Genomic DNA, 24,122 nt, shown 5'->3' on the forward strand with positions numbered 1-24,122 from the left:
CAGCCCTTTGCCATTGTGTGACAGCCAAACCCTCCTAATCTTAAACTAGATGATGTTTCAAAGGTCACAGCTTGGGTTTGGAAAGTGAGTTCCGATACCAGGGATTAGTTGTGTGTGGGGGGGTTGGGGGTAACCCAAATCATCCCCCTTTTCAAGCCCTGTTATTTGAAGCTTTATATTGTATAACTGAGGCCCCTGCATCACCCTTTGCTCTTATGATAAAAAATGACTTCTAGTAAGAGCGTGATGGTAGTTTAATTGCTAATACTTGTGTAATCCTCGGTTTGATCCTTAAGAAAATTAGAAAGGGTTGGACTAAGTGGTGCATGGTCTTTTCTGTTTCGAGCTATCAGAAAAGGAGCAGTTTGGCTCAAAATGTCAAATGATTTTGTGCGTGCAGAGTATGAACCTGCTGCCTGCTTGGTGCCTGCATGCCAGTTTGCCCTGGCAAGTGCTGTGCTACACAGGAAAGTCAAACTCAATGTCTCTCCTGAGCACCTGCCTTCCGTGGCCCAGTGACCCGTGCATGTTATTTGATAGGGGTGAAATTGATTTGGCTGGAGCGGCGTTCTTTATCATGACCTCGGAGTTTGACTTTGTTGTGAGGGACCGGTAGCTATGCAGTCTGGCTGATGTGACACGTTAGAGTTAGTGCCTGCTGACTCCCTAATAATAACACATCTGCAGTCCTTCTGTGTCCGAGGCCTGGTTCAGTCTTAGTCCCCCTGTGATGCATCACTTGGTGGATATGCAAACTAAAGCATAATCAGCCTGCTTGTTCTCCTACAAGAAAATGGGCCATTTGCTCACCTCCGTTCCAAATTGCAGTGCTTTGATTTGCATTAATATTTAATTATAATTTTTTTTCTATGGCAAGTAATATTCATGGTAATGCACCATAAAGGGCTTTCTAAATGTAATATCAGTGTTTGTGAGATCAGTTTTGTCAGCTATCCAGAAGGAATATCGTATGTAAATGCATACCCTGTTTACTGTCACTTGCAACACACAGGAGGGATTGGGAAAAAACATGTTTAACCAGGATGTGCTTACTTTAAAGCCATTCTAAATCTAATCAATGCAAAATGTGTATTTTTTATTTTTTTCTCCCCGTGGTTCTCATTAGTAATTTTAATGAGTAGTTTTGGTCAACTGAATCGAATGGATTTAACCAAAGCGAGCACTCTGTCCCCATTATAAGACAGTACTTCAATGAGTCTTCTCCAATCTCAGGAAAGAGGACGGACAGTGTGGAGCACAGGTGGAAGAGTGCGCGTGTGAATGCATAATGTGCAGTATCTATTCATTTGAACGAATAACGGGTCAAACGTAACAAAACTCCCCCTGAAAATCCTGGGCTGAAAACAAAACCTTTGGAAAACGTCTCTTGATCTCTAGTTTTACCTGCAAACCTCAGATCTCAAAGCTTCTTACTGCAGAATTTCTTAATGCAGAAAAACACATTTAAGAGTTTTTCTAATAAACAACTAACACAGTTCACTGGTTTCAGTTCACAGAGGCTTTTGATTTCATATACATTTGTGCTTACTGCTGCCTGTACATCATGTTCCTATCCGTTCTACAGCAAAACAATCAGCCAAAGACATTAGGAACTAATCAACATTAAACCTGAAATCCATGTACACACATATCCACAGATGGAATAAAATATAATAAAGACAAGATCATACCTTTAATGTGATGGATTTTACCATAAGGAACGTTACATAAGAATGTGTACAAATATGTACAAAATTGAGATTAAAACAAAACACAGTTGGATTGATTTTAAGATATTGATTCACTGCTAATTACATCTGTATCAAAGCAAAGCCTATAGAAAAACAAGTTTCAAATAATAATTTGAGGGATTTGTTCAGCATTTGATCAAATATTTAAAAACACATTACACTTTGATAGATTGCTACATGGGTGTGTAAAGTATTTTAAGCAGCAAGCTAAATTGTTGAGGACTTCACCAATCCCATTTACACACACACATATGTTTACACGTGTTTAAATATGTATTGAAAAAACAACTGAAGAACCAAAGCTTCAATTTCAAGAACTCTCAGATGCAAACAAGAAAACTGGACTTAAAATGAACCTGAGTAAAACCAAAGTCATCTTTATCAGCTATGCTACATATAAGGATATGGAAGTAGCTCAAGGGATACTTAAAGAAATCAAAAGTTATGTCTTCCTTGCAGAGCAAATCAGCACAGATGGATTTATGAAAGAAATCAAAAGAGCGAAAATGGGATGGAGTGCATTTGGAAGAAACAGCACGCTGCTGAAAGGAAATCTACCCACTTGCCTGAAGTGAAAAGTATTTGATCAATGCATACTACCAGTGGCATATTTCACTTATGGATGTGAAACCTGGTCACTTAATGCAAAAATGTTATAGACACTGCAGACAACACAAAGGAGCTTGGAATAACAAGAGATAGACAAATAAATGAATGGGAACAAATGAAAATGTGACATGATTGAAAGAGTGAAAAGGTTAAAATGGCACTGGGCCGGACACACTGCAAGAAGAACAGATCAAATACGGACAAATGCAGCTATTGAATGGATACCAAGTGATGAAAAAAGACCTAGCTTCTTTTGTCCATCTTTGGTCTGTTCTTCTTGTGATGTGTCCGGCCCAGTGCCATTTTAACATTCACACATTCAATGATGTCTCATACTTTTGTTTGATCTCACATCCATTTATTTATCGCTTTTTATTTGTGAAAAATTAACCAAGAATTTTCCCTACTTCTTCTACATCTTCTTTTAGGATATCAACTTTAATTCCATCATCTCCAGATGTTTTCCCATTTTTAATCTTTTTAAATAAGCTACTCCTGGAATCAGCTGGTATTTCACTGTTCACTGAGTCCTCTTTTTCTTCTTGTTCACTGCTGTCATCACTACTGTATAGGTTTCATTGATAATTGCATCTCTGTTTTTGATTGTGGTGCCATATCATTTTTCAGGACAATTTGATTCTTTCCTCATAGGTTCTGATTATGTTCAATGGTGTTAAGTTATTGTTAAACTTTCTTATATCTTCAGTAATACATGTCCTTACTATTGCACAGTTCAGTGCAATTACCTGATTTGATCTGGGGTCTTGCCTGTATTGCATCTCTTATTTAATTCATAACTGCTCTTCTGTTCTTTTTATTTTGCGATTTAATTAAATCTTTCAAATTTTCTTTGCATTTCCATGCTGTTACTTGTGATACTTGTGGTAATGATGTATACGACACCAAACCATTCTGTGGTCTCATCTAGGCTTGAATCTGTTTAGGACAGTGCAGTCTTCTAGTATGTGATTTTTTTGTTTATATGGTCAGTTTGACTCTCCTCCATTGCAGCCCTTAAGGTCCATTTTCCCATAGTTTTTTTTTTTTTTTGTATTGTTTTTAGAGAATTTATAACAAAAATGTTTTGTTTTCTGCAAATTCCAGTCTATTGCCTCTCTTTCATTCCTGTCACTATATCCATATTTACCTACCAATGTCTCATCATGTTTCCCACTTTTGCATTAATGTCTCCCTAGATGATTTTTGTGTTTTTTTCATTACAATCTTCTATTTCCTCTCCTAAGTAGCTTGATGTAGGTGCATAAGCGTGGGCAGTCTGGGGTTGATATCTTGTTAGCTGGATAACTTGCTGCTCTGTCAGATGATGTTATTCTTCACTCTGTAGTGTGTAATGAATCCAACACCACTTGTGGGACATTTTGTTTATTGTGCCACATATATATACGTTTGTTTAATTTTTAAACAAGCTTCTGTTTTAACTGCTTACCCTAGCAATGGAAACGAAACTGTTAAATCCTTCTTTCCAAGTGTGCCCTCATCCCTCGAAATACCAGATGCTTAACTTGCTTATTCAAGATGGATTTACTTTTACCACAACTATAGTAACTGCAAGGTTTCCATCCTTGATTTATAACGGAGTTTGTTCTCCTGGGGCCGGGAGCAATAAAAAAAAGACTCAGCTGTGTGAAGTCAATAGGCACTATATTGAGATTGTTGTATTAACTGTCACATGTCTTGGGTTCCATCTTTATCATTGTGTAGGGTAAGCCATAGATCAGAAACAGAAAAATGAAAATTGCACCACCGTCAAATGCCCCTTTCTCATCTGGACTCCTAAGACGATATGTACAGTGGCAGCTCATTTTATCTATCTACCTAGGTTGGATATTAATCACAAAGCTTCACTCCTGTGAACTGCAGGCCTTAAATGAGTCTATACTGTAAGACATATACTCGTGCATTGTTTATTGTGCATTGCCAGCAAGAAAAATGGTTAGCATGCTTGTAATAATTGGCCTCGCATATCCGTTGTGGTATTTCATGTTGTTTTTGCCGAGTGCCTGTTTACACTACATACATACAGACCATATTTAGAGATGTATCTTCATCTTAAAAGCAAAGTTTCTCCATCTTCAAACCCCGGAATGGAATAGTAATAACATATACAAACTTGATATGATGTGTAATTGTGTGCCGGGTGCAGTTATTTTGATAAAAGCGTCAGATGTTTTTCTTCCAGATCACTTCAAATGAGAGTCACTTGCAGCGCCTTAAGGGTGGAGCCGAGCTCATCCACACTCTCCACAGACTGGCGCTCTCAGCCAGGTGAGTACCCTGGGGCCGGCGGGAGGGGTTCACACACCGGCCTGCCCGTCTCATCTTCCACACATCACAAGCGTCTCGTGTTTCTCTCCTCTATGGTGGTGCCCAAGTGAACTTGGAACTCCCCTTTGTGTGCCTCTCAGGGATTTTATTTGTTGTTATTATTAAGGCTTACTTTGATCCATTGATGTGGGAGGCCATAGTAGGGTTGCGTGATGAAAGATCCTTAGAGCTGTAATTTCTCTTATGGCCAGATATACTGGTCTATTGTTGAACAGCTAGCAGCCCCAGAGCCCAATTTGGATTTTTTTTTTTTCTTTCTAAAATGAGAGAGCATTCCCTTTGAAGTTTAGCAGTGAAGTCTGTAACAGAAGAACACACTGGCAAAGCTTCAACTGTATTGTGATTTTGGCAAAGCTACAGTGAAATTCCTTTCCACAAAACTTTTAAACTGTGGCTTAAAGGTACATTACTAGACTCCTTTCCCACAAAATAACAAGGTATGAATTCTAACAAGTTGCAGAAGGCAAAAGGTTTGGGTTCAAACACTAGTGTCTTAGATCTTCCCAAAACTGTGAAAAGTATGGATTGTGACATGGATTCAATCTGTTATTCACAAGACACAATTACATTTTTTTTTCACTTCATCATGAACTTATGAACCATTAACTGTGTCTTGTTACTCAAAGGTCATCTGGAAATGTCATTTTGTAACTGAATTCACCCTAGGCCACACAGCAAGTTGTGGTTTCAAACTTAGTTTTATGTATCCAAGATTAATACATCTAAAGTTTTCCACCTTCAGCCACTGAATTACATGCTGTAAAACTGCAGTTGGATGAAGAAATAATGCTGCTGTGAATTCTGCATGTAGAGATTTCTCAGTCCCTTTATTTTGTGTTCCAGATCCCCTGCAGCTTCACTTGCATCTGAAATACTGAAAAGTACCGGACTTGAACTTTGAAATAGTGGAGCAGCACCTCAGTTCTGGGCCTCGGTTTAAAAAGAAAAGCACAAAAGATTTCAGTTGTAAAAGTTTATTTAAATTGAAATAAAATGTCCAGGTTCAAGTGTTAACGTTCTTGCTTTGGCCAAGTTAACCCACACCCCCCCCACCAGACAAGTCTTTATTCCCGCTTGTTCCAGTCTGGAGCTAGATCTTCCACATGTACGATCACTCAGGAACAGGCCAGTCTTCAGCACCCAGGAGCAGGTTTGCAGACAGTCCATAGCTCCCCACAGAGGCAACATTCAGTGCAACTCAACTGGGGCTTCTTCCATGCCTGCATGAGCAGCCAGTTTCCTGCACTCCACTTCCCCTGTGGATCGGACCCGGGGACGGCCCCTGCTGGGATCAAGGCTTCTGGCAAGCCCTCCATGGTTGCCCACCTGCAGACTGCTCCATTCAAGTCCACCACAGCAACTGGTTCCAACAGCTCTTTTGTGGTGGCATTCCCCTCTGCCAGGAGAGTCCAGGCCAGTCTCTGGGCAGTGGCCACTTTAAAAGCAAGGTGGAGAAACTCTACAGATGAACTTCACCTTCAAAATACATGTGGTGGTGGTTGAGGGCAGGGGCTTTCAAAGCTGCATCCCCAAATCAGCACATGAGAGAGTGCTCTGCAGCAGCTAGAATTCTAGAGGTCAAGCCCTCCCCACACTTGGGTTCACGTGTGTAAAACAGGAGAGTTCAAAGGGTCTTCTAGTATGTTCAGCCAGAAGAATTTGACACCATCTCCCTCTTCAAGAAATTAAAAAAACACTCAATCTTTCTTGGCAACAATATACCCCAATCAGGCTATTGCTATACAGAATTATGGAGTGCAGAAAACCAATACTGGAGAGCTATAATCCTTCTGGTTTAAAATGTAGCAATGAACTGATTGAGTGTCAATTTAGCCAATTAGTTCCAAAATAAAATCCAGGACCAGGGCAAGCACCATCTTTGTCATTTAGAATCACAGCAGTGTGAAATGGACAGAGGGGAGGACTGCACTGAAAGACTTGAAAGGTGCAGAAAACATGCCAGCCTGTGATCAGTCTTATACAGGTTTACACTGTTTAGATTTAAGAAACCAGGCAGAACTGAAATAAAAGTCCATTTTATTGTTTAGCCATTTCATAACCATGTTTCCAATAAGCACAGCAGGCTACAACAACTTAAGGTTTCATTAAACTACCTTCAATTGCAAAACAAAATTCTGGCCCCCACCCAATGCACCCCCTTTGGAACAATCGTTAGATACTGGAAACAGTTCTGCTTACTTAAGCATTTAAAAGAATGTATTTGGACCATTTCCAATTTCAGGTTTTATACAAAAGCTACACAATGTTACACTTTATTCAGAATACAATTAAATTGATTAATTATTAGTGTTCTACACCATTACTTGATAAAATTTAGAAACTGATGGAGCATTACCACTATAACTTAACACTACAAGAAAGACTTTAAAAGGAATACAAATTACTGCAAAAAAAATGACTAGACTAGTTTAAAGCAAGCTAGATCAGTACCATAAGACTGAAAATAAAAAAAAAAAATGTAAAAAAAAAAAAAAAAAAAAAGACAGGCAAGGCTAGGGTTTGAAATTCCATCTTGAGATCCACTCTTGTGCATTCTTCTGTTAGGCATCCGCTCCAAAAATCCTTTCGCAGTTTACTCCTCAACCAAAAGGACCAGAACAAAAAAAGTTTTACTTCAACTGTTCCCATAGGAAACTCAGCTTTTGTTAGTGTGTCAGGCACTTTCTGAGATACTAGCCCACCCCTCGAGCCCTCTCAGCAACTCTACAGGCCAAATCACAATGCAAGTTCATTCAGACGATACAGCTGCGGAGAACAAGGGGACAAATAAGAGAACATTAGAGTGGAATCGCCACAGTGAGCCGTTTACACACAGGCCACCACGCTTCACACGGAGCAGAGCAGCGTCGGGGATTAGTGACACTCCCTCAACCACAGGCATGCAGTGCAGTACGGGGACAAACCCTCCAGTGGACCATCTCCATCTGAAGGTGCCAGCAGATACAATTCTTTACAATAGGATGTTTTCTTCTTTTTTTAGTTTGGTTTAAGAAGGATCATTTTCTTACCTAAAAAGTAGTAGTTATTTACAGATCAGTATCAAACCAGGCCAGCTGATTGCTATCACCTGGGGGCAGCCCATCAATCAGGTCCTGGGCATGTCCCAGGTCTGGCAGCCCATCAACTGGGTACTCAGCACCAGGGTGATGGCCCCCCATGTCATGATCCATCATTGGGTCCATACCCATGGCATCCTGCCCATATCCGCCAGAGTGGAAGGAACGGTAGCTAGGGTCTGCAAATAAAGTGATTGGACGGGGAGGGAGGGGAGAAGCACATTAGATGTTAGAAGCACACGCACACACCGACGCCACAGGTCCTGCTGCCATTTCGCCCAGTTCTAGACTCATTTCTACAACAGAAAGATAATTGTTCCGCAACCGTTTCCAAGCTGCTCCACAGACAGCATCTGCTGGTCGGCTGCAGACTGGCAGGCCGTGCAGGGAGTTAGTCTCGCTGGTGCCACAGTGAGTTGTGCTTTCAAATGGATGCATTCAACTTAAAGTCTCAACTCTGATTTAAACCTGTGCAGCGAGAACCATTACATACCATCCTGACGGTAACCGAGAGGTTCCCCCTGGGCGCCGATGTCGAGTCCCAGATCTCCAGTCTAGAAGAGGAAGAGTGAAGCCATGCAGAAAAGGGAAATGCTTTCATATGGAAAACTGCACATTATAGAAAATCTGCCTCAGGTTTTGCTTTTAGTTCATTCTTTCCATAAAAGAGGCAAGTTATTAAAACCAAACACTGAAATGGTGGCTTACAAGTGTAAATCAAATTCTAACTAAATGCAAAACATCTGCAAGTGAATGCTGTTCCCACACGAACAAGATCCCAGCTGTGTAACACTGGCCAAGAATATCCCAGAGTTCCATCTTTAATGATAATTACCATTTAGGATAATTACTATTTGCTAGATGAAAATTTTGAATTGGCTTCTGGCACATTTTCATGAAACACCACACCAGTTTTTAGTCTTAACCTGCAGAAAAACAGTCAAATCCCACACTAATTAAGCCTCTTAAAAAAAACCTGCAAGTCAGTCTTTCCCCATTAGGTTTACAGGTTTTAAGCTATCCAAGACCAGAGGCTTGTGAAATGTACTGATCCACAACTACTGCACAAAAGGCCAAGTGTTTGAAGCAGTGACTGAGCCTCAAATACCTCATTCCAGGTCATGGGCTCCGTTCTGAACAGGGAGCTGGTGAGTTCCACGGACAGGCGTTTCTTGTAGTCCTGGGGTTTGTCCTCAGACATACGGAACAGTACGGCAGCAGCATAGGTAGCTGTAACAAGGATATGGAACAGTCAAATATGTAGAACCACAACTTAAGCAAGAACATAAATATACAATCTCTAAAAAGCCTTACCAACTCCCTCGTTTCTGGAGTGCAGCAGCTCGGTCAGGGGCGCCGTGGCTCCCTCAGCCTCGATGGCTTCTGCCGCTTCCTTGTCCTGAGCCAGTTCACACAAGACTCCTGCAGCCACCCTCTGGATGTTCTCGATGGGCGAGTACAGCAGCTGGAGACACACGCTCATGAGGATCTGTGCTCAAATGGGACACTTCCCTTCTCCCGATTTCCAGTAAAAATTAGGCACGCCGAAATTGACACATGCTTTAAATACCTGAACGAAGAGTGGAATGGTGTTCAGTCCTCGGATGACGATTCTGTTATGGACGTCTCTCGCCAGAATGTGCAACGCTCCAGTGCAGCCTTCCACAATCTCCTCCATACGCACACCCTCCTGCAGGAGAATATGGTTTAACCACAGCGCTCAGTCTGACACACACTAAATTGCCAGGCAGCCAAAGACTAGTACTGCCTTTAATTAATATGGATTCTTCACAAGGAGGCCCTAAAAAGGTCGGTTTATCTTCAGATTATCACTAAAGCCAGGAAATGGAAGCTTGGGAGGCCGATATTTACCACAAACTGCTGCTGTGTGCCGCCCATGGAGGTGCGGCGCTGCGTGTCTTGGTGAGCTCTGACCAGCAGCTGCACCAGCCGGGGAATGGCACCCTGTTCACGCAGGGGAGCGTGGTTGGCCGGGCACAGAGCCAAGTTGCGGATCAATCCAACGGTGGCCTACAAAGAGAAAGGGTTAGCAAAACAATGGAGACAAGTCACAGAAGCAAGGGTATGAACAGGGCCAGAGATCTGGTACCTTGGGGGCTGTTCCTGCAGATCAGAGGCACGGTCAAGACAGCAGCACATTTACCTTGATCAGGGGCCAGTGGGACGGAGGATGCAGCAGTTTGACCACCACGGGCAGCCCATAGTGAAGGCGTACTGCATTCTGGGCCATCTCTGCATCCTGGTGTCTGCTCGTCAGGTGCCGTAGGGCACAGATGGCGGGCTCGGTGATGTCCTCCCGGTCTCCGGCACGCAGCACCGTGCGCACCAGGGCCTCGATGCCACCCACCTGGCACACCATCATCTTGTTCTTGTAGTTGTTGCAGGTGAGATTGGAGAGGATCCCAGCCGCACAGGTCACAACATTGATGTCATCAGAGCCCAGGAGCTGAACCAGAGTCCCGAGGAGGCCCTCCATCCCCTCCTGTAACACAAGCAGTTAAAGTATTGATATCTCTGAAGCACCTCGAGTTTAACCTACTTATGAACAGCAGGAAGATTTAACAGACCATGCGACGAACTTGAAAGCCACAGAAGGATGTCAGACAAGCACAAGACTTGTATTCCAAAATTAAGTAGGATAATCTGAAGTTATACACTACTGTAAAAGGATGCCATCTGCACTAGAACGAGAGAACTGGGTGGGGCAGTTGCTTACCTGCTTCGTTGCAGCATCTGAAAGATTTCTTAGTGTCCACAGACAGTTCTGGACAAGACGCTGGCTGGGGTCTGTGAGGTGGAGCCCCAGTGCCTGCATACCACCTGGAGTAAAGAGACGCTCATTAGATCACATCCAAATTGATGGTCTAGAATTAATTGAGAAAAGGAAACTAACATACCAGCTTCCACAATGGCAGGCTTGTTGCTTGAGCAGACGGAAAGCACTTTCAGCACACGACTGGTGGTCCAAAGCAGCTTCTCGTATGTGTAGGTCCTCATGATGTTGACTAATGCCTGGGGACCACCGCTGGCTAGAATGATGAGCTGCGAACAAGAAGGGAAATTAAGTCTCTTGAACAGGATTAGCTTTCCTGTTTAGTGCACAAATCGGTTGTCTGTAGAGGGGGGGGCGGGCTTACCTTGCTCTCCTGGTTGCCATAAGCCAAGATCTGAAGGCAATCTGTTGTGATGGCTAGGAATTTGACATTTGTCTTGTTAAGCAAGGCAACCATTTTCTGAAGGCCCCCAGCCAGGCGAACTGCCATCTTGGCTCCTTCCTGGTGCAGAAGCAGGTTGTGAAGGGTCGTGATGGCATAAAACAGTACAGAGTCAACAGGAGACCTGAAAATAGAATAAAGCATGTTAAAGAAACTAACGGTTTCATAAAAATCATATAATTGGCCTTTATGGAAGATTCAAGAGATACATTTTTCATTTCAGCATCCCATCATGTCCCCGACATCTACAATTCTTTTGATTTGCCACTAAATGGGATATGTACTGCTACTACCCAGAATTCCTATATAGATGAGGACCTGCCAAATAACAATTGAGAAGCATTTACCAGTCATTTTACATTAATTTCTACAATGTTTAGAAAGTTCCCTATCCTGGAGTTGGCGTTGTGCAGAGCAAATGAGGGGAAACTGCAACCCTTTCATTACACTGACAAAGGGTTGAGGATTCACAAAGTCTCTTCAGATCAAAAGCTGACCTCTCCACTAAAGCCAAAACAACCCCTGGGGAAGGGGAAGGACTGCCAGTGAACTCACCCCAGCATCTTGACCAGCGCAGGGATCCCGCCCGACTTGAAGATGGCAAGCAGTCCCTCTCGATGGTGCGAGAGGTTGTGCAGCGTGCCGGCGGTGCAGCGCGCCGTCTCCACGTCATTCGTGTTCTGCATGGTGCGCACGATGGCAGACACCATCTGGGGCGAGCGCATGATGGCGTGGCGGGAGGCCTCTTTTTTGGACAGCTGATGAACCATTACGGCAGCCTTGTTCACAACCACCTGTGGAGGGAAGATCGAGCACAGGAACCACTTAGACACGAGTCACAGACGCATGGAAGTAATTATAAATGGCTTTACCATTAAAGGGCACTATACACACATACCTGGTCCTCATCGTTCAAGAGTTTGGTCAGCTCTGGGATGGCACGCGTTGCCAGCTCGGCATCATCCTGATAGTTAATCAGATTCACCACTGCGTGCTTCAGCATCTGGGAGGGCTCTGCCAGGCGCTGCACGTTTGTTGGGTGAGCTCCATCGAACTGTGTGGACGGGATCTGCATGCCCTCATCCAGAGTCTCTGGGAACATGGCAGCCCGCACTCGCTGAGCTCTGGTCATGGCATACTGCCCGTCGATGTCTGAGGAAAATTAAGAGCAGAAGAGTTAAAAGCAATAAAGGCAGCCATGTTCAGATTTTAGATGTATACACACATTGTACAGCTGCTTTGATCTTTCTTATTAGGAGCACAACATTAAACCTCCAATGTAAACTTCACTGAGCAATCTTCACTACCATAGATTGCTAACAAGCTGCAGGCAAGATGGAGCTCAAAGTCAGAATGACAGAATGACTGGGGTGGTGAGTCCTCAGACAGGCAGACTGTACACACATGCATTTAGATTGAAAGAATTTCTGCCAGAGCAGAAGTAGTCAAAACATACCTGCTACCTGATCCTGTGTGAAGGACTGCGAGAAGCCCTGCTCCCACTCATACAGGACCTGATTGTCCACATCATCTTCTTCAGGGTTACCTTTCCCACTCAGAGAGGGGGCTGTGGTTGTGGCACCAGAATGAATGCCAGAGTCCAAGTAGGACTGTTGCTGCCAATGGCTGACTGCTGCCTTGCGGTCTGGCTCCATGGCCATGTCCAGCTCCATCAAATCAGCTGCAAAAACAATTTTTAAAAAGGTAGCATCTACAACTGGTTTTGCCTAAAGCCTCCAAACAAGTTACACAGCAATAATTAACTTGCTTCTCATTGAGGAATGTTCAACCTCTATGAAAGCAGTTCTAATGAAATAGTGAATGACTATACCATTGTAATACACTTCCTTTTATGAACAATTAAGACATTTTACTAAATATTTAAAGGATGAAGGATTCAGAAGTTTCACTGGGCAAACATCATTTCAAGAAGGTTATTTCTAATGCAATGCCATGGCTACAATTGTCAGCTTCTATGCAGAGTGACTCTAGATTTCTTTGGAAGAGTGTTAAGCCCAGCTTTAAATGCATCCTCAATATAAACTTCAGTGACTAATAGAAGGCATATGAACTCACCCTGGGTAGCCATCTTCCGTTCAAAAGCTGCAGCCTGCACACCTTCCTAAGCTGGGGAAAAAAACACTGTAAGACAGCAGGAAGATGCACACAATGCCAGTTAACATGCACACCTAAGCAGACCACTGTACTGCCAATTTGAGAGACTTATTACACAAGTACTTGCGATGCAAAAAGGTGGTCTGTAAAATACATTACTTCTAAAGTTTAACTACAACGCTTACCAGAAAAAGTGACAAGGTCTCAAATTTCCTTGTTGCCTCCTTAGGCAAGGTCAGGAATCTATCCAGCACTGAGTGTTGTCCCCCCCCCCCCCCCCCAAGTCTTTTAACAGGCAGCAACACTGGCTGCAGTAGAGCATCCTCCCAAGCCCAGCTCCCCTCCCCCACAGGAAACTATTCCCAGGCTAGTCACTGGAAACACCTCGGCAAGAAATGAGCAGACTGTACTCGCTCTACAAATTTGCTCAGAATAACAGCAACAAAAAGACCTCCATGAAACTGAAATGGATACACCATCCGATTCGCTGAAAAACCACAAAAACTTCCACCTTTTCTACAGAAAATACAAGACATCCAAAACACTTTGCATCACTAACCCTCAGTTTTCACAAGCAGTAGCTGGAAGACTTGTACTGGTCCAAGTAAAGATGCAGACTTATCTGAAGGTGTAACATGTACAGATTTAAGATCAGTGTAGAGCGAGAATACAAATTCACTTTGTTCCAATGGTTAAGTTTATAAAGCAGTCTACATAATCCATGTTCCAGGGCTAAAAAGTAAGTTAACTACAGTCTCCCACATCTCAAACACTCATGTTAGGCGTGCAGAGACATGAATCTCACTGGCACTACAACTGCTTACAAACAAGGTGCAAATGTTTCCATTAAGGGAGGGGACAGCCTGTAGCTGTAATAGGTGGAAAGGACAAAGACACCAGGACCAGCGCCTGCAGGGCAAGGCAGATTAATAACCCTGCCATTTGAAGAGAGCCGAGGAGCAGTCTGACAACTCCCATTGTTCCAGGTAAATGCAGTACACACCTCATTCTTGAGAACAATGTCAGTCATTAAGCCCAATTCCCTCCCCCCACTGGGAGCTTCACACTTAATGCAAATTTCAAAATCATTCTTCCTTTCAAAATGTAGGCACTGAACATTGAGGATGTGATCAACCTGGGCTCTCAACAGAAATCTCCCATATTTAGAAAATATCAGGAAGGCATGTTCCTTTTAACCTGAACACACTGGTTTAATAATTAACGGTTTACAGTTGAGATTTACTTTGGGTGGAACATTTTCACTTTGTTTTGGCAATCTGTACTTTAAAGAGGCTTTGAGAATACTTCCTCTTGAGGTTTTAAATCACTGAATACTACCTGTACTTGAGCAAGAAGTAAATCACCAGGGGGAGGGGTGGGGGAAACTTGCCAGGTGTTAGTATTTACGATCTGATTTTATAGTTCCTAAGTTTAATCATATTCTATCATTAATACGATGGATAAGTGAAAGCCAGATTTATACTATACACGAGAACCAAGACTTTAGGCTTATTAACTTCAGCACAACTGGAATTACATAAATACAGCAGATAATCCATACATACAATTATAGAAAGTTTGAGCCATTAAAGATCTGTATCAGTACAAATGTTTTAGTGGTCTTCAATCCCATGGGTCTAGCATTCAAATTAAAATCACAGGGAAACTCCAGCGTATCTTGCATTTAAAAACAAAACTTTTTATATAAAGTACAAAATACAGATTTTACCATTAAATGTAACTTAATACATTGTTTCAGACCAACCGATTACATCTTAAACCAGGGAGTTTAGAAAACTAGGATCAAGATAACCTGGGGTCTCAACATTAAAAGTTCTTACTGAACACGGGTCTCCAGAGAACAACTACAGGCATTTCCCCTGTAACCTGTATTCAAAAGGATCAGGAGGATATAAACATCCCATGAAACCCTGTACTGTACACTAAATCCAGATGTACACCATGACCACGGAGTTAAGCTTTGGTCACTCAAGAAGGTTGAATAGACTTGCAACATGTATTGTGGTCACGAGACCAGACTGTTATAGACTATACTATAGTGTAAGTGTAGCCATCTCTCACATTACTACATTCCTTAAATTAAAAGCAAAGTTAAGAAATTCAGGTTTTCCATAACAGTATAACATCACAATTCTGTCCTCATTCTGATCACAAGACATGAAACAGGATTGGCAGAATGTGGTTTGTTGCGTCAGAAGCAGCAGACTACCCTTAGCTGGGTTGCAAACTGTGCATCATGGAGGTGTTACACACCTGCATGTGAACTAGGGTGGTAGCACAAGTCAAGGAAGTCACAGCTGTCGCCAACTTGTTGCCATCAGAAGCGGTGTGACTTGTCACTTCCAAGGGTACAGGCGAGTCTCACAAATGGGACCCCACTATGTTCAGGCAGTGGCTCAAGGTGATCACAAACCGAGGAGCATTCCCTTACTTCACACTGTGCACATTTTTCACAAATTATGTGCTCCTGAAGCAGTTACATGAACCTGTATATTAAGCAGTATTTGTTAACTGTCAAAAATTGGTCAGCTGATTGAATGCATTAGTTAAGCTAATTTACCTGTAGGCAGAGGCTGACCTTTAGAAAAAGGAAATTACTAAACTTCTGCCCTTCTCCAGAAAAACAGCAGGCAGCAACATGAGTCAGCCATTACCGAGTTGTTTAGGGGATGGAGGGGGGCAGATTTAAATTTTCAGACAAAACCTAGGATCAAGTGATCTAACATGTATAGGATGCAACTCAATTACTCAAATGGATATAATGGTTCTTTCATACACATGCCTGATTCAGAACAGACTTGCAGAAACTACACCGCAGTGAAAACAAATTTGACTTTTTAGCTACTCATCTTACCTAGGTTAAACCAAGAACTTTAGATGAATGTACATGCTATGCAGGCTCTCAAAAGGTCACATAAAGGGAGTATATAACTAAACAATTTACACAATGTATAAGCATTTCACACAATGAGCTTTAACCACTGCCAGAATTTCAAAAAGGAAACCAACTACAAGTTAGATTCAAGAAGGTCTGAAATGCAGATATCCACATCCACTTGAGCTACAGATTAACATCTAGACTAAAGTACAGCATGCCTGGTATTCTGAAGGGGTTTAAAAATAAATGGCTCTCATTTTGAGAATTGTACAAAATTAAGCATTGGTGTAAAGGTCTCAAATTTGAAAAGGTAATGAAAGTATCCATGCCTAAATGCCAGACTCGGTGACCATGAAATCGGAGAAAATGTGAACACACTGCTCCAAAGTCATGGGAGAGAAGTGATGCACAGGATTAGAGATTTCACTTCTGGTGATGAGGAGCACATTCACGTGGCTGAGTGCACTCCAGCCAGTCACACAAGCTGCACACTTCTGGGCACTAGGCCACCACACTGTGCCAAATCATCCCAGGATACAAAGATGCAGGAAAAACAGGCACTTTGGGGTGAGGGTCCCCAAAATGCACTGGGGTGGTGCTACTTGTTTTAACAAAGCTCCCATTTTTGGATGACATTTCCATAATCCTGCCTAATAAAAATCCTAATGACAAATCTATTGAAGAAATCAGCCTTTACAAGACAAATATTTTGTTTCAGTTTATTTAACAGCATTGCACTTGGAGAAGTTAAATACTTTAAATGCTGAAAGACTGAATACCAGCCTACACTTCACAACAAAAGAAGCTCAGTCCCATAAGGACCTCTTTAGTTAAACTGGAAATTACATATTATGCACCATCTGATAAGCTCCAAGAGCATTCAAGACAAAAGAAACCTTAATGCAGTCAAAGCAAGAGCAAAACAGGTCAGTAATGCGGCACAGCCTAGCACTGCAATATTGCCGCCATTTGTTACTTTTAATAAACGACAGGGGTTTGCAAATATCCATCTCAAATAGTTAAAGCCTACCTTTTCAATGCTTTTTAAAAACTATTAGGATTAAGGCTTGAGATTGTTTGGAGATGTCTTGCAGTTCAAGTACCTTTAACCTTGCATGCAAATACAGATCTAGAACTGACAACACTAAGGATTTAAATTCAAATAGTCTTGCAGCCTTGTTAACCTTAGGATTTACTCAAGGGGGTGGGTATTTAATACATGTATGGTTACACTTTTCTACAATGCTTTGCAATACTGCTTGTGAGGTTGGTTGACATTATTCCCTTACCAAAATAAACCTTTCACAGTGCACAGATTAGAACAGAATTCCTGATCTGAGTGGTTAAAAACAATGTTACAGCACTTCAAACCACCACAAATTGTGGCTGGGCACACAAGTTAAGCATTAAGTTATATCTAAAGCAAATAGATGTGCATGAATGACAAATACATAAAATACATCCAAGAACAATGTAGCCTTTTCAGAAAAGTTTCATAATGCAACCTTAAAAGCATCAGATCTACATCAAGACCACTGAACATTCATGTTTATAGGACCAGGCGTTCCTATGGCTTTGCCTTTGGAAACCTCATGGCTCACATGTGGAAGCCATTACATACTGTTTGAAAGCTAAAAACATATGGTGCTCTACCCACCCTATTACCACCCTCTGCAACATCCACATTAAAAGCCCATGGTTATATAAAAAAAGCAGCTACTGGACATTAAAAACAATTTATAGGAAAGTAGAAAGTTTGGAATCCATTTGCTATAGCAAATCAATTCTTAACCTTGAGTAACCAACCATGGCACAGAACACAGCAAAAGTCTGCAACTTTGCAGATTAGTGGAGGATGCAGTCTGAACTTCACTGGTGTAATGGTACAGTCCACAAATCCATCAAAATGCTAGTCAATGCCTTGTCATACTCTAAAAAAGTAAATCAATTTAAATAGCATCACAACATTCACAAGACTTGTATGCAATTCAAGAGTAAAAGTACCATGAATTCCTATATTTCATTGTGTAGTTCCATCACAGAATAAAATGTGGGACAGTTTAGTAACAAAACTAAGGATGAATGAGGCACTCAATTATAACTTACAGGAGACAGGACAGAGCAACAGCCTTCACATGTTTAGATGGAAAAATTAAATTGCGTTTACCTGAAACTCTCTGCTGTTCAATATGTGTAAAATCCTCCAATAATCACATTTTGTGCAGATTTCTTATTGGAAGATAGTTAGATTTGTTAGCCTACCAAATTGGTATATGTAGTGGACACTTTGGCAAGAATTTGTGATGAGCAAAATAAGTCCTGGAATGGGTACTATAGGTATGCATGTGCAAGGCAGTCAACCCATAATTATTCGAGAATCAGGATGCACATGCGGTTTTAAGGAGTTCTTTAAAAACGCATTTACTAACAATGGGCAATGACAGGAGTCCGCTGGCATTAGTAAGATACTCCTACACATTCGATTAAATACAAATTCAGGGTTTACAGGGGCACATTAAGACATACAACTCCTGGACCCCTTCAGATACAGCCGTGCAAAATACCGTTGCATTTCCACCAAAGGCCGACAGAAAATTATGAGCTGTGCCAACTTCAGCACTTTTTCATGCGTACATTGCAACTGAAAAACACTCTTGGTTGGAAAATAAAAACTGCTGTCAAGCGATCTGCACAAGCTTCCAGGCAGTCGGCTGTACCTCCTCCTACATATGGAATTCATCTGCTAAACAGATCTTCAAAGAGAGGGCTGCCTCATAACACACCTCCCCCAAAACCACTGAAGAATGAAACGAGTATCCCAAAAGCCCTCCAGTTTCATTTACATCCACTTCAAGTCTTACAGTATCAAAACCCCAGCCAGCATACCGAGCAGTTATCCGTCTGCACAACAGCAGATGTGACAAGACTGGGGAAAAATGTGCATCTACTTTAACCGATAGATGCAAATCATGCGTAGAAAAACGGGTTTCCAAAGCAGAATGAGGAAACTACTATGGCACTCTTTAACATTAAAGTGACCAGCACTACACACGTTTGCAAATATGCTTTATTAAATTCATTTCGATCCTAAACCAAGCCTTAGTCTTCCGCAAAGCTAAATTTTAACCCAGACATTAGATTTTCCGAGGCTAATCTCGAACATCCACCATTAACTTTCCAAACCCCAACGCAAACGAACAGCAACTTACCTGTTGATTCTCGTTACAGAATCAGGAAAAAGTGCACATAAAAGACGTTGTGAAACTTGACAGAAGTTCAGACTCTTAGCAAGTCATGCATCTATCATCTCCACAACCATGCACACTATTTAGCTTCGTGCATTCAAACCAGAGGAAAACCGGACTCGTTTTGATTTCTTACTGGGAAAGCGTTTTTACACAAGGGGACGTTGCATGTACGGTTACTCACCAAACGACTGAACAAAGCAATCAAAGCTCTTCAACTGAAGTGAAAAGGCACCCAGACCGATCCCAGCACTTTAAAGCGACTTTTGCACAGCTGTAGAAGCGAACATCTGCATCACCCCAGGATGTTGCTGCCTACATTAGTGTGCAACAGCGCATGCGTGCGGGTATTTCCAGGACTACCGCGGTGATATTTCGTGTAAGATATAAGATTTCGTACAAGATCAAAGCTTTCCTCCACTTCACCTCCCCACCCCCACAGACCCGTCCCACTCTTCAGTTTCAGTGTGCATATCTACCACTGGAAACAGACTCGTATTTCACTCAGGCTCCTCCTCGACTTCCTTTCAAAATCACAACGGCTAAGGCCTTTGTTTGAGGAGGAAAAAAAAAAAAGTTAAATCAGTTAATTCGATTCAATTAATCAAATAGTGGGCAATCCGGATCAAACTTTAGGGCCGTGTTTCGCACATTTTACCGGAGAGAGAAGTTAAACCCCCACCACCGCCTACAGCTGTTTAACGCCACAACAACACAAAGATCTCGCAAAGTTAGCGGGGTACGAAACTAAGACGGCGTGCCAACAAACACGGGAATTGTCCCCAAAACGGGATTATAAAAGTTCACGTCCTACGAGTGGGTTTAATCCGGATAAAATACGTATCGGTGAATTTGTGAAGTGAACAGAGTATTTAAAATCCCCAAAAGCTACTGATCTGGCGGTCTGTGTAGTGGAGAGGCTGAACAAATCCCAAGAAATAACACGAGGTTTATAAAGACAATATCGCGCACTCACTAACAGTAGCTAAGCCTGCACAGATACATGACAGTTTTCAATCCCCAATTAGATACCGTCTAATCCATTTCTAAAGAGACACGATGGGAAGGCGGCTACACAGAAGGAGGTCCAGTGCCAATCTGGACACTTTGGGTGGAAAAAAAAATCTCGCTTGGAAACCAGATTCCACATCCCAGGGAAGATCCTTTCCCGAGACACAAAACACCCCAACTCAAATCCTCTCGGGCTGGTGAACCTACCTGGAACAAACACGGTATTTCCCCCTTCTCCGTCAGTGGCGTACAACCAATATTGGGTCTAACGTGTACGAAAAAAACAAAATTAAAAGGCAGTCGCCACCGCCGCCGCAGCCCAGAAGAACAGCTCCGCTACAGGAAACAGAGAGTCTTAAAATGGCGTCTGGGAGAAAGAGCTCTTATAACCACTCCGGGGGTTGGGGTATCCTGCCGCAGTCCGGAAAGTAGAGCCCCTGATCTAGGCGAGACGTTTGACTCAAACCGGCGATTTCACGCCCATCTCTACTGGTGGTTGAAACCGTCACGTCTAAAACATTTGTATTACCAGTTGTGGTGCGATTCTAAACTGGAGCATTTAAATGCGACAGTGTTGACGGTGCGGATGGATACGGTGGATGTGGTGACGGCGAGGTACCTATTCATTAGGTTGGAATGTGAGTGTTTGTGAGGAGGGATGAGTGACAGGCTGGTGTAAGTTAGGCGGGGGCTGTGTGTGCTTCTGAGCCAATACAATTGGAAAAAACTCTCCGTGGATATCTGGTTGTGCTGTATGTGTTTATATAGCACAGTGCGTTGAAGCTGGTCATTTTGCATGTGCACACAAACGCCACAGACCTGGGGGGTTGCAGACGGTGGGGGCGGAGGTCACTTACAAGGTACAGCTATAGGTGATTTACTCAGTTATCGCATTAAGCAACACCTAAACAACTACCATCAACCTGAAACTGATTTTTTTTTAAAAGCCCAGTAACCTTTTGTATTCTTAGTCTCAATATATTCCATTGGAATATAATGTAGGCTTATCTACATTAGGTACGTTAAGTGAAATAACCACATGTGATATTTATTTATCATTTGCAATAGTTCAGATATTTAGTTTAAAATTGAACCAAGGTAGAAGTGAAATATAAGGCACAGTTACTTCCAGGGGCTGGGAGATAGAGGTGCTAGACAGCTGAGAGATCTGGCTGGATAAAGAGTCTTTGACTTAACCTTTTCAGTGCCGAACATGCTTTATTTTGTAGGACTCCACTGAAATCATTCAATATGAACAGATGTTTTACTTGTTAAGTGCTTTGAAAGTATACAGTTCCAAGATTATCCAAAAGCTTAAAATAAATTCATAATATAAAATGTATGCCTCTTTATATTAAAAAAATAAAGGTTGATATGTAAAATTAATCTTAGATGATTTAACTCTTCTCTCTCTCTCTCTCTCTCTCTCTTTCATTCTATATATATATATATATATATATATATATATATATATATATATATATAGAATGAAAGAGATACAGGGGGGAGTTTTCCCCATCTACTTTAAATTTTCATTATATATAAACCTTCTAGACAAAAAAGCTTTAGTTAATTGTTATCTTCATTTTATTTATCTGCAGATTTTATGATTGAGTGTTAGAAGTAGAAAAATACTTTTTGTCTGTGATAAAATACAATATTTTGATAATCTGGGTAAATGTCTATAATTTTCTACTCTCCTCTATTTTCTGCTATTTAGACACAGTGGTATACTTATTGAACTAGTCTGTTGGGAAAATGCTCAATTCTTCAGAATGACAGGAGTGATTTACACAAATTGCTTTTTAATAACAAGACATAGTGATTATTGTGTCATAATATTTATCTTTCACCTTCACCTTTCACCACTATGGTCTGCCTTTGTAATGCTGAGATATAAGGTAAAGACAGAACTATCATTTATTTTCAACTTAATTCAAAATGGACTAACATGGTTATGAATGATTATGTCTTTCCTTAAGAATGTATAGTACAAAAGAGCTTGGCTGTAAAATTTTATCTTTCCCTGTTGCAGTTATTCAGAAATGAATATGTTAAGTAATCCATGTTCTGTGCACTCTGCTAAAAGGTAACGGCACTCACTATCCATTAATGTATTTTTGTATGCACAGACAATATTCAGAATTATAATACAAGCAAAACTGACATGCTAACAAAATCCAATCAAATTACCTGCCGTGTGGTTCTGTCTGAAAGAGACATGCTGAAGGGTTAATGATTTTGTGACACGATTCTTAACTCCAAGGAGCTTAAGGGTCCAGAAATGGTTCATACCTTAATATATACATTATATTGGTAAGTTTATGTGTGCGGTGACCAATACAGAGCATGCTGCAATGCATACAAGTTTTCCTTGGGTACATAAAGATCCCACAGGAGCCAGAGGAGGCAAAAGTGGAATTCAAAGCCAGTTGTACAGAAAACACGAATCCCCACACGATGCCTTATTGACCAGTTCATTTAAGCACTATGCAGCTACCATATTTAATGAGCAAATAGACTAAAAAGTCTCCAGGTAGTGCATTTGCTGCTGTGTACCTGTGTGCACAAGTGACCTTGGATAGGGTTTAATTTCAGTATCTGATGTTATCTTGGTTTCTACGTGGTGTGCATATCTGTTTTGCATTAATACATGATTGATATTAGGACTTCATTATTGCTTTTCTTAAAGACATTTTCACAACAATTATTGAAAACAAGAAGTCAGCTTGTAGCATGCTGAAAATATAATGTGAAGTGAAGACCTAAACTTAAGAACTCAAACAATAGAGAGTCATTGTAAAAGTAATTTTATTTTGTATTTAAGCTATGCCCATCCAGGTTATCAACTGTTGTAAACATGGGAGCTAGGGGGTCACCCCTGTATTACCCACGGTGTCCCACTGACAACATAGCAGTGTAATTGTTCCAGAGTATCTGGACTTAAGTTGAGCTCCCAATGCATGCGATTGTGATTCCTCCTTGTTATTGATATTTTATAACAGTAGAATTGAACAGTATCTTGACATACACAGAGCCCTTGTATGAAATGATGATTCTCACAGAGGATTAAAGTGTGTTGTTGAAGGAGCGCACTGGTGAACACACATCTATCCCGGTTATGATTGGTGTGAGTGCTTTATAGGAAAGGTGAACTGTACAGAACCTTGCAGTTTATCCACTAGTAATAATAAGTGTTTCAGTAACAGTAAGATTAGACTAAGTACTAACTGTGGAACAAGTGGTGTAAAATATTTGTTTTACTCTTTTTTAAAACACTAGAGGCATGGAAAGACTGTCATCTCATGTTCATTCTGTTCAAATGAATTTTAATATGTTCATTTTTGTTGTTGTTGTTGTTGTTGTTGTGTAAATCCAGCTGTTCATTATGCGTGATTGAAGTTGTCCTCCAGTCACATCATCCGACTAGATAATCTTCTCACCCAAACAACAGATGCAGGTGAAACTACATTTGCTTGCGTTTCACCGTTTGTCATCCAGGAACCTGTAGTGAAATGGTCATTGTGAGGCTAAGATTAATCTTTATTTATTCCTTCACCTGTAGGAGCCAATTCAGGGTCCCCTTTTTGATTCAGAGCTAATGAGCAACAGAATATAACTGATTCTGGAGAAAGCAACCTCCGAAACTCATTTCTTGCAACCATGTGGCATGTGAATCTTGCCCGACTTGTATGTTTTCATATTAATTTAAAATATGAAACTCAAACCAAACATGGTATTTAATCAAATACAGACCACTAATCTTTTTTTTTTTTTTTTTTTTAAGAAAATTATTTTATTAAAGTGCTCAAGCGTTGTTTCAACAACACACA

General features: G+C 41.4%; 2 protein-coding genes across 3 annotated transcripts in view; one reads left to right on the forward strand and one right to left on the reverse strand.

Annotated features, from left to right (window-relative positions):
* ulk4 (unc-51 like kinase 4) overlaps window positions 1–5,720 on the forward strand; it is a 123,589-nt gene extending 117,869 nt beyond the window's left edge. For both annotated transcript variants that reach the window (XM_066691564.1, XM_066691565.1), the window contains exons 36-37: window positions 4,561–4,646; window positions 5,550–5,720. In XM_066691564.1, coding sequence (XP_066547661.1) covers window positions 4,561–4,646; window positions 5,550–5,607 — 144 coding nt within the window. In that variant the 3' untranslated portion in view covers window positions 5,608–5,720. The remainder of the gene's footprint in view (window positions 1–4,560; window positions 4,647–5,549) is intronic.
* A 1,006-nt stretch (window positions 5,721–6,726) lies between these two features.
* Window positions 6,727–20,656, reverse strand: ctnnb1 (catenin (cadherin-associated protein), beta 1). Its single transcript, XM_066691567.1, has 16 exons — window positions 20,497–20,656; window positions 13,096–13,146; window positions 12,476–12,700; window positions 11,918–12,171; window positions 11,575–11,813; window positions 10,942–11,143; window positions 10,702–10,846; window positions 10,521–10,624; window positions 9,948–10,286; window positions 9,656–9,814; window positions 9,354–9,473; window positions 9,098–9,248; window positions 8,892–9,013; window positions 8,277–8,337; window positions 7,736–7,962; window positions 6,727–7,472 (listed from the first exon to the last, which is right to left on the reverse strand). Exons 2-15 carry the CDS (start codon window positions 13,106–13,108, stop codon window positions 7,754–7,756), a joined length of 2,343 nt encoding a protein of 780 aa, XP_066547664.1. The 5' UTR covers window positions 13,109–13,146; window positions 20,497–20,656; the 3' UTR covers window positions 6,727–7,472; window positions 7,736–7,753.
* Window positions 20,657–24,122: the final 3,466 nt, after the last annotated feature.

Source organism: Amia ocellicauda, chromosome 18 (assembly GCF_036373705.1).
Source record: "Amia ocellicauda isolate fAmiCal2 chromosome 18, fAmiCal2.hap1, whole genome shotgun sequence".
NCBI classification, from domain to species: Eukaryota; Metazoa; Chordata; class Actinopteri; order Amiiformes; family Amiidae; genus Amia; species Amia ocellicauda.